The following is an 11,433-nucleotide window of genomic DNA, read 5'->3' as shown; positions in this document are numbered from 1 at the left end:
CCATTTCATTCGTTTGACTATGATTTTAATCTTTGATATCACACTTGTCTCATCTCTAAATATTACTGTGCCTTCAGGCCTCAAGATCCGGTCCATTTCCAATAATATGTCCGTGATGTCACACCTTCAATATAAATACATAGACATTATAAGTTTATAACCATAAAAAATAATACTATCCTTAGGGTTGGAAATGAACTAAAACTAACGACACGTTGTTCTTGTTCGTTCGTTAAGTTTTTATCGGACAAACGGATGGTTTTACCGAACAAAGTTTCGTGTCCGTGTTTGTTTATTAAGGAATTAAGCATGTTCGTGTTCGTTCATGAATTTGTAAATGCGGCAAACGGACACAAACGAACGTAAATGAACAATAACGAAAACAAATGAATAGAAATGAACACAAATGAACGTATATAATTTAAGAATCATTAAATAAACACAAAATAACACAAAAATCTGTAAGGCAACAATATCCAAAAAAAGCTTGACATAGTAATCATAAATATAATCATATCAGATAGTAATAGTAGAAATTAAATAAATGAAAATAGTATTAGTAAAATTATAATAAATGAACATATATAAGCGAACATAACCGGACATACGTAAACAAACGTAACCGAACTAACGTAAATGAACGAACCTAAATGAACAAATTACCAAACGTTCACGAACACAACTGGACAAACACAAACAGAGCACAACCTCTGTTCGTGTTCGTTCGTTAAGCTTACCAAACAAAATTCTTTGTTCATGTTCGTTCACTTATTAAACAGACGGACATAAACAAACTTCCCGCCAAATGGTTCACGAACGGTTCGATGGACGTTCAGTTCATTTACAACCCTACATGTCCTAAATTCTATTCATCATAATAAAGAAGCATGCAAAAGGATCATTGTCACATACCTATCTTGATACATACTAAACACACCACCTGCATGGATCAAATCATATGTTCTTGGATAAGTTGAGAATGCCTCACACCAATCATGATACACCCCAATGAATCCGCGCTCATAGATTACTCCTAGCGTGTCCGGTTGGAAGTTTACCGGAACCACATTCATTAACCACACAGGATATTTCATCAAGGCTGCGGAAAATCCACCAATGTAAGCATTCATGTCGAGTATGTTACGATATCTTCCTTGAGGTAAACCGGTAACTATTCGTTTATAATGTGTAATCCGCTCTTTCCATATTTCGTTATCCTTTAGAAAATCCTCTTTTGTGATTCCCCTTACTAAATTGTTGTTGATTCTTGGAGGTACAGCCGTTGCGCGTTCTGGCCAGTTTTCTAATGCTCCACCTGAGACTTCATCCTGGTTGTTAACGTTTGGCATTGGGGTGATGCATCTTTCCATTTCTTTATACCTTGTATACACACCAAAAATGATAAATATTATTTTGGAACAATGTTATAGCTTCAAGAACAAAATGAAACCTTTTGGTAGGGTGTGCATGGTTCGTTCGGTTATGGAAGACTGCTTAACCATAAGCATAACCGAATGGTTGGTTGATAGTAGGTCAGTTAACCGTCGGTTATATATGGGTCAGTTTCGGTTAAGTTCAGTTAACTGTCTAATGTGTTTTTTTTTTCCTTTGTCTCATATGAAACTGGTTTGGTTATGGTGTTTCAAGCTCAATTATGAACTTTCGAAGCTGAAATATGTCGGTTCAAAGTTTGGTTATGGTCTTTCAAGCTATGTTATAGATAGTTGCGACATAAAAATTTAAATGTTCGAAGCTAGATATTGTGGTATAAAAGATGAAAATAAGGGTATAAAGTTTCGAAAAAACAAACATACAAAGTCGTCAGTTAACGAAGGCACATTAACCATAAATCCATAACCAAATGGTCAGTTAATTAGATTCAATTAACAATAACCGTCGTTTTTGTTCGGTTATGGTTAATTTCGGTTTTTGGTTATGGTTCGGTTTTGCTCACCTCTACCCTTTGGATTAGTAAGTGGTTTAGGATCTTCTCTTTTGCAGTACTTGTATTTCAAGCCAGTTTGCTACCCATGCAAGCGAACTCATGCAAGTTCTGACAAATTTTTTGTGGAGATTGTTTGTCACAGTTTGTGTGACAAACAAACTTTGTAGAGTTTTTTGCTTTCCACCCAAGTAAACTTGACGAGTTCGTTTGCAGGATAGCAAACTGACTAGAAGCACAACAACTTCCAAAGAACGAAAAACTTCAAAAACAATGAGAAAGAAACCTAGAAGTACCATGCTTCATCAGCATTGCCAGATTTGCATATAAGTGGCTTGTGATGTTTCTTTTTGCTTTTAATACAACCAATGTGATTGATTGGTTTTTGCCATACAGCAAAAGCATCCATTTCTATAACTTTTTTCCAACAAAGGCGTTTCGCGACGTCCTCAATCTCGTCTTGTTCATGTTTCAAGTCTTCGCGGCTTCGTTCCCATCCTTTCCACAACTTCCTCCACTGAATAGGAGGTCCGGAAAGTATCCAGTAACCGCCAGGCCTTAGAACTCGGTCTACTTCAATTAAATATAATCCATCTGCAAGTTCATCATCATTTTATAACATAACTAGTATGTCAAATATGTTCATATATAATAAAGGGCAACTGTAGAGAATAGTAACCAAGTTTTGAAACTGTACCAATCAGGTCACTCATAAAATCTTTTGTTCTGATCAGGTTACTGAAGTTTTCTTTTTGTTCTAATCATAAATATTTTACCTGGATAGCAGATCATTTAGGTTTTTTTTTAAATAGTTTGACATTGCAAACATTTTTTAAAAATTGAGAAAAAAAATTAATTGTGAAAAATTGCAAAAATAATAATAATAATAATCTGGAAAAATTCTGGAAAAAAAAACTTAATTTTTTTTGTTATTATTATTTTTTTTTCATTTTTTCACAATAAATTTTTTTCTCAACTTTTACTAATTTTTTCACTTTTATAAAAATATTTTGCATTGTTAAAATATTTAAAAATAAAAAAAACCTACAAAACATGTTATCCCGGTAAAATATATATGATTAGAACAAAAAAGAAACTTTAGTAACCTAATTGGAACAAAAGATTTTATGAGTGACATGATTGGAACAATTTCAAAACTTGGTTATTATTCTATAGAGTAATCCCTATAATAAATTACGCAATTATAAGTTAAATCTTACCATATTTACCCCATGGAATTAGGCACCGAGCACAATGAGCCATGTCGAATGCTCGAGATGGATAAGGAAGCCTTTGTGATCCCATAATGCCAATCATAGCAGGAACCCCGCGTTCTAATGCAAACCATACTTGAGCTTCATGTGTGTCCCTTGGAGCAAAAGACATTGTGATTATGTCTCTCTTGAGCAGGTATGCACCCCAACTTGCAACCTTCATACAACTTATAAAGCATTAGCCATGTCACAATATTCAAAAATTTAATTTAAGATTTTCAATTCAAAATATAGCGAAGACAGATCTTTCTAGACTCGGATAATTAAAGTAATGGAGCTAGACATCGGATAAATAAAGGTTATGGACTTTTAAGGGAACGTATATATATTTTGTCTTAGCTTTGTCGTGGGTCCTTAGATTTTATTACACCTAGTTTTTCCTACGCTTTCGAGTACCTTAGCCTTACCTTTGTCTTGTCATTTAAAATTTTAAGGGAGTGTATACATACTATATACTTTACACGTAGAAAATGATTTTTAGGGTATATGGTCTAAGTGGAAGCAACTCCTCTATTCCTAGGAATCTAGGATAGAGAAAATATTTGCTTGTCCCACCCTCCCAGATCGTACCACCTCCCAGATCGTACCAGTAGCTTTTTTGTGTAAGTGTGATTATACTGAGTATTTTGTTTGTAATTCAAAAATATATGAGGGAAATATAGAAGTGAAATGCTATACTTACTCCACAGCCTGTATCGATTGCGGTTCGAATGGTTCCATTTGAGAGAGGGATAAGTTCATTGATATCATCAATGTAAGAATCGGCTCCATGGCGAAACATAGTCCCGCCTCCAGGAAATCTAAACCGGTCACCTTCAACTTTAATCCAGTTTTGGCGATCTTTCTCGATGCTAAGTTCTTTATGTGGAATGTTATCATACCATGCATAATCGCGACTTTTTGGCCATTTAAACGGTAGTTTGTACTTTGGTGGCACGGGTATGAGGCAATGCAAGAGCTCTTCTTTACTTGGACAATGCCTCTCTCTATACTTCAACATTTCTCTATCGAATTCATTTCCCCGCTTCGTGTCTTGGCATGGAGTGTACTCGCTGTATGACATATTACATGGTGGAAACTCGGGTATTTGTGAATCATCAATTACCATTTGATGGTGACTTCCAAAATCCAATGATTCAGACGACGGTGGTGATGATGTTCTTGACGATGAATCAACGGCGTCCTTAGATGTTTTGTCACATCCAACTTTATTGGTGAATTCGGTAGGTGTTGTAGGGGCAAGACTGCTTTGCCAAGCCCCTAATATGTAGAACAAGGTGAAGAGTCCGCTAACCGCTAGGAGACGTGTGATGTGATTCTTTCTTGCTTCAACTAGGTGATATTTCGGCGATCCGACATGTTCCTTAGCCATTAATCTAAGTTCTAACACACGAAATCTATTAAACTAAAAAACATTAGTACTATGTTTTTGTTTAAGAAAAGTGGAACCCAACATTAGTGATAATGTTTAGTGATGATGTTTGAAGTTTGAACTTTGTTCTATGTGTTGGATTAGATAATAATTGGTTCACGCATAAACATAAATATAAATATAGATCCAATCAATACGGATCCATCCCATAAGTTAGAAGAAATAAAGGTTTAGAGGGTTTTTAGACTTTGTCACATCGCCCGGTTTTCTTCCAATTGTTACATGTGTCAAAGTTTTGTTGTGTGTTGACCTCCATGAGAGTTGTTCTTATGGTTAATTATGGAAACTACTTCCCATGAACTTGGTCACAATCTGAGAACTTGTAATTGTCCGAAGTGACTATTTTTGGTACAAAAGATACCCTAAAGTATAGGGTTTTGTTTTTGTTTTTTGTTTTTTTTGAATTACGAGATTTGGTTTCGGAGAATTCATGGGACGATGTCAATGTCTTGATAACCATCGTCGTTGAGTAAATAGTTTTAAACTAAAGGTGTCGTCGTTTTTTATTTCCAAATAGTGTAGTAGTCTTTAAGTTTCTTAACGTAGGGTTGGCTCCAGGTAAAGGCGAGCCGGACTCTTGGTATGGGCATGTATTTTCCAAGACACTAAATTTATATTTATATTTTTTATATATGTAATTAACTAGAATTGTTGTTACTGAAATTCAATTAACGATCCCAATTTATCTAAATGATTCTATTTATATAACGCCGTAACTTAAGAAAGGCTAAAGACATATAAAATAGGACAAATTTTATATATGACACATAAAGGAAATACAAATTCTATTACACTGGAAATGTTTAAGTGTCACTATACAAAAATCTTATTTCAAAACATAATTTCATGTGTTTTTAAAATGTTTCAAAATAACACTTGAAAGATTTACATACAAAATCTTATTATCTTTGAATGAGTATAATAAACACCATTACACTCCTTAACAATGAATGCCTCAACAAGGAATGTGTTAAATGCACCGACACCGATGCCATTGCAATGACGAGCGTGAGAGCAGGATGAGGTGGGACCACATTTTTTCCAACTAATTACATTCACTAATTCAATTTTTTTATTTAAAGTCACTAAATATAATTGTGTTGTTATTTGAATAATTGCACGTTTTTCTATTGAAAAGTTAATAAGAGCCCTTATACTTATGTGGTAGTGAGTGACGGGACGTTTTCACTTTTTAACTATACCATTACACATAATTTTTGTAATGTTGTTTTTGTCATCCTTGATAGCTTTAAGGTTTGGTAACGTGTGTGCCAAAAGAGGGATTCACACATCAAATAAAATAGCATATAGTTTATCAAAATGTAAGTCAAAGTTCAATATATAAATAATATAATAAACATTGGTAGCTATCGCATGAACACCACATCGGAATGAGGTGTGGGTAAGCACAATCACCATCCATCATATACCAAATTGTTGTATAAGTGTTGAACACCGTCTATAAAATGTTAAAACGTCATCCTTACGCTAAAACGTCATGTTAAAAATAGAGGTCAAATGGTAATTCACCATGACAAAAAAAAAATAATAAAACACCATTTTTTAACACCTAGACAGATATAACACAATGTACAAAACCTAAAACATTGAACCTAAAAAGACTATGAACACTTAATAAAACACCACATACAAAACTCATTTAAAAAAACCGCACTTTTCCTGAAAAAGAAAAATAAAATTAATGTAACAATTTTATACCTATATTAAAAAAAACAGCACTTTTCCTGAAAAAGAAAAATAAAATTAATGTAACAATTTTATACCTATATTAAAAATACAAAACGTTTGAAAATGTTTTTAATTTTTATTAAAAAAATATTAATGTATGAAAAATTTATTAAATTTAAATATTAATTACTATATGTAATTACAACTTAAACTGTTTAATGCATTTTATATGCAAATATCACACATTTCAGAATTAATATTTAAATATAACTCAAGTCAACTATAAAGTTACTTAGTTATATACTTATATTACACATTATTTTAATTTAATTATTCATTTTTACTATAATTAGATTCAGTTAATTGGAATTTGTCTCACAAATTCATATTAAGTTTCATATATTTGTGTAATTATTAAATTTGAATGATATCGGATGTAAATAATATTTAGCTGTTTAAATTTTTTTTTGAATGATCATCTATAAACTTTGGCCAAATAATTTTTTAAATAATTAATAGAGTATTGTATATTTTACCCTAAAATATCAAGAGCAAATAAAAGAAACCTACATTTATAGTTATTTAATCTCATCCACATCGACAAAATATAACCGATTAACGTTAAAAATAAAACAAATATCCAAGTTTATAAAACATAAACGATTCAATGAAAAGGTAAATCAACAAAATCGGTTATTGGTTGTGTTCGATTTTCTTGGTCTTTCATAAATCACAAAACCAAAATTTTGGTTTTTACTAACAATCAATACTGAACTGTCAGTTTTGGTTTTTCGGTTTCTAGTTGGTTTTTCGGGTTTCATGGACTCCCTTGATAATAATAATCATTAAATTGATTTGATTCTTGACCATGGTTGTTTTCTATACTCGTGAAAAAAAAAACTATTTATCATTTGATCAACCAATATATATAAGCATAATCGAAACAAAACTAAGAATTTGTTTTATTGATACTCGCGTTAAATACATGTTTGAAGCTGAGGACATTTTTTGTCACACAAGTCTTTGTTGTCGAAGCAAAATTTTAGATCCGGACAACAACAATATTTTACGATATTGTTAGGAGCGTTGAATTTCTGACACATTGGTTTTCCATTCAAGCTATTCGAGCTACGGATCGAACATAAGTCACCTGAACAACAACAACAAAATTGTTATGATTTTGAAAAGGTTCAATGGTCATGTAGAAAGTAATGTAAAATAAATAGAGATAGATTGATCTAATTACACTTATAACCAGCGAACAATGTAACGAAAGTAAAGCATATAAGCAACGCATGTGATGTCGCTAGTTTTGCCATTTCCACAACTATCGAATATTTCGATCCTTTTCCCCTGAAAACAGAATATATTATGGTTAACACTTAAGATCAATTGTTTTTATATATTTCTTTTAAGTAATATCATACATTAAAATTATGATGAATCTACAAACAAGATTACAATTAGATTACTATAATCTGATACAGAATATATCATATATCATATTAAAGTAATTTTGTTCGTAAATTACAATAAGATTACCTTTAAAACATCAATTGAAAATTCCTAATCACATTTAAACTCAGTTTAAAAAAAACTTTAAAGCATTTTAAAGAAAATATAACAATAAATACACATATTAAAGCTAAAAAAGTTTCAATTTATGGTGTAGTCATTTAAGAACTTAATAACGTATAAAAAGTTATTGATTTTTAGAAAAATTGATGAAAATTAATAAAAGTAAAAAAAAAATTATCAATATTCTACCACTCCACAATTTCTTTTATACATAAGTTTTAGTAAAGCTGTCGGTTTTTAAAACATCACGCGTAACTTAAAAAAATTATTGGTTTTATGTATAAATTTTAAAAATAAAATAAAGTATATAAAGTTATTTTATGTAACAAATTACATTTTTTTTACCACTCGACATGTATACAAGGGAAAAGCTAGTGAGTGAAGCATATGAAGGATCAAGAATGTTACAAGTGTACGCTTTTACTTATAATAATGGGTTGGATGCATCATTATAATTACGTATTTTTTAGACAATTTGGATTTATGTTTTAACTTAATTAAGCACACATTTTAACTAGTTTGCACACATGGTTTTAATCACATTGCATAAAATTTTCAGAATATTGTAAAATGAATTATGCTAAATCTGGACTACTCTGCAATGAAATTAAGAAGCATGTAACACACCAAAATATAGTAGAGCTTTAAGGCTATGAAGATTAGAACAAAGTAATTACCTCTGGTTACTCGTTTAGTTGCATAGACCTAACTTATCTTGATATATTAATAGTGAACTATAACCCGAACACAAAACATTTGGTACATTTTATACATCAAAACTATGTTAGTCATTCATGATTCAACTAAAACACATTACTAAATACAACAACTAGCAACACATCTAAACAACTAATCCGTCATCACATCCGTTCTCCGTTGCTTCCTGGTCTCGACCAACCCCTTCACAACCGCGTCCACAATCTGCATCCGCGACTCCAAGATCAACTGATATCGTTTCATCTCCGTCTCCATTCGCATCTTTTCGTTCTCCCAAGCCATATCTATCTTCATTTTCTCCATTCTCATAAACCCCTCTCCCAACGACTTAATAGAAAACACCACTTCATTAATATCATTATTCACTCTCTTTTTCCCTGGCTTCACATTAGGATTAATATTATTCCTACACACTTTAATCCACATTTTGCTGTTTTCATCACTTTCATCAATATCATCAATATCATGATTATGAATCACTTTGCTAAATTTTCTAGCATGTGAAGGAACTCCGGTTTTTATCAGAACCGGAGTCCCACTCGTGCATAAGGAATTCTTATGGTTTTCGTACGCCTCGTTGATTATGACATCATGAGTAGGTATAAACTGAATCCCACTGCCAGGATTCAATCCCTGGTAACCTGGCAGAGAATTGAATCCTAGCAGAGGTATACCATTTATCACTTCTGGATTATTATTATTATTATTATTATTATTATTATTATTATTATTATTATTAGGTTCGTCGTGGTTCTTCTTCATGGCCTCCATGGCATCAAAGAAGAACCACGACGAAACAAACCTCGTGCCGCGAAACAACGCCTGACGTTGTTTCTCGGCGCGGTGACGCTGACGTAGCTTCTCCATTTTATGTCGGCACTGGGCGGGGGTCTTGGGCGGGGTGGCGTTTGGGAAGGCGGATTTTACCTTCTCCGCCACCATGTCCCAGTCTGGGGTTTTAAGGAACGCGCGATGAAGCGCGTGCAATCGTACGCGGTAAGCGTCGATCAGGACTAGCGCTTCATCGCGCGTCCAACACGGAGGTGGGAATTTACGGGTGGTGGTGGTGGTTGTGGACATGGTGGTGGTGGTTAAAGATGGAAGTGATGATAATTGGAGTGTGGAGTGAATAATAATAATAATAATAATAATAATAATAATAATAATAAAGGTGGTGGGGTGGGTTGGGTGGTGATTATGACGATGGTAGGTGCGGTGTGCATTGGACAGGACCCCACTAGTTGTCTACCAGCACAACACCAAACACATACCTTACCCATTGACTTTCTAAGTAACAACACCACTTGAGCTGAAATGATGGAGGTCATAGACTCATAGGTTTGGTAGTTTAACTAACTTTGTTTCTAGAAAATATATATATATTTTTTTTACCGCAAATTTCAATAGAATAAAAATCCCAACCACTCCTGCCGAGAAGCTAGCAGGGGCTGGGAAAACAAACTACCAAAAACATTACATAGACAAGCATTTCCATTTAGCTCTATTTATATCTAAACAATGTAATCTATTTTTTATTCACAAATAACTTAACATCTTGATTTCTCCAATCACTTTGTCAATCCTTATGGGCTTGTCTTCAAAAATCAACTCGCTACGAGCTCTTTAAAGACACCAGCAGGAGACCATTATTATAGACAACACCATGCTCCTCTTATGCTCAATCATCAGAACTTTCTTATGAACACTAAGAATTATTTGAACCGAACCAGCATCAAATTGCGGGATATTGCACCACTTGCTGATGTAACTCCAAATCACTGAAGCAACATAGCAATCTGTCAATAAATGATCAATTGTTTCCCCCGCAGCCAAGCAACAATTATAGAAAATATATCTAGTTGTTGTACATGTATATTGTTAAAAATTTAGTCATTTCATAGGTGTAGTGGATCTACTTTTGTGAAATGGAAATGATCGGGTGAGTTAGTGGCCTGTTAATGATTCAAATGGTCTTTCAAAAAACTATCACTCATATGTTAGTTTTCAATCATAAATTATTTTCTTCGTGTATATGAGGCGGAAATGACAACACAATACTTGAGTTTAATATTTAAGGCATGGAAGTTAAACGAGTATTACGCCCTGCTTGTGGTGCGTGCATATAATGTATATATGTGTGAACCCTCGGGTGGGCAAAAGTGAAATTGCACTAATTTTAACGTTATTTTACTAATCTTGTGAAAATAACGTTAAAAGTGGCGGAAGGTTAATCAGGCATCATGTGGTGGCGTTGATAGCCGAAAGACAAGGGTACATGCACCGATCAGCCGGTGTCCCGATGATTGAGTGTTATGTGCCTTATGCCAAGGCTTGATGCAAAACTACTATCGAGCCGGGGGTCTCATCGGAAGCAGCTTCTCTATCCCTATGGGTAGAGGTAAGGCTGTCTACATTTTAACCTCCTCAGACCCTACCATAGCTTTGCTATTGGTAGGATATACTAAGTACGATGATGATGATGATGATGATGATGAAGTTAAACGAGTATTGTTGATTTATAATTCATCTAAAACATACAAAGAAGATTTTGATGGGTTTTTTTTATGGTAATCCAAGCATATAGGTGGTCTTTAGAATCATAAGATCAATTTATCTTCATGGTTGGTTCATAATACATGGACCAACGATCCATATGAGTGGTTTAATGCAATGTTCTGAACTTATCAGAAGTTGAGAGCATGACTCTCATGACACCTGACATAAAAGGATAGTATATACACCTAGTTTAGTGCTCATCTTAGCCTATTTCAGTTTGATAAGACTCACTTTAATAACCATAG

General features: G+C 33.4%; 1 protein-coding gene and 1 pseudogene across 1 annotated transcript; both read right to left on the bottom strand.

Moving 5' to 3' along the window:
- Nucleotides 1–3,794: 3,794 nt before the first annotated feature.
- On the bottom strand, nt 3,795–4,588 carry LOC143570284 (putative methyltransferase PMT17 pseudogene; annotated as a pseudogene).
- Nucleotides 4,589–8,677: 4,089 nt separating this feature from the next.
- On the bottom strand, nt 8,678–9,732 carry LOC143570283 (uncharacterized). Its single transcript, XM_077055967.1, has one exon. The coding sequence runs from the start codon at nt 9,710–9,712 to the stop codon at nt 8,765–8,767; it is 948 nt and encodes a 315-aa protein (XP_076912082.1). The 5' UTR covers nt 9,713–9,732; the 3' UTR covers nt 8,678–8,764.
- Nucleotides 9,733–11,433: the final 1,701 nt, after the last annotated feature.

The sequence above is a fragment of the Bidens hawaiensis genome, unplaced genomic scaffold, assembly GCF_021521415.1.
Source record: "Bidens hawaiensis isolate Kalapana, Puna unplaced genomic scaffold, B.hawaiensis_p1.1 tig00024867_1, whole genome shotgun sequence".
NCBI lineage: Eukaryota > Viridiplantae > Streptophyta > Magnoliopsida > Asterales > Asteraceae > Bidens > Bidens hawaiensis.
Note: the sequence above shows the minus strand (reverse complement) of the source record. Positions and strands in the feature narration are given on the sequence as shown.

What these genes read in the sequence shown, in the direction of transcription:
- LOC143570283 (XM_077055967.1), bottom strand. Translation starts at nt 9,712, where the DNA reads ATGTCCACAACCACCACCACCACCCGTAAATTCCCACCTCCGTGTTGG.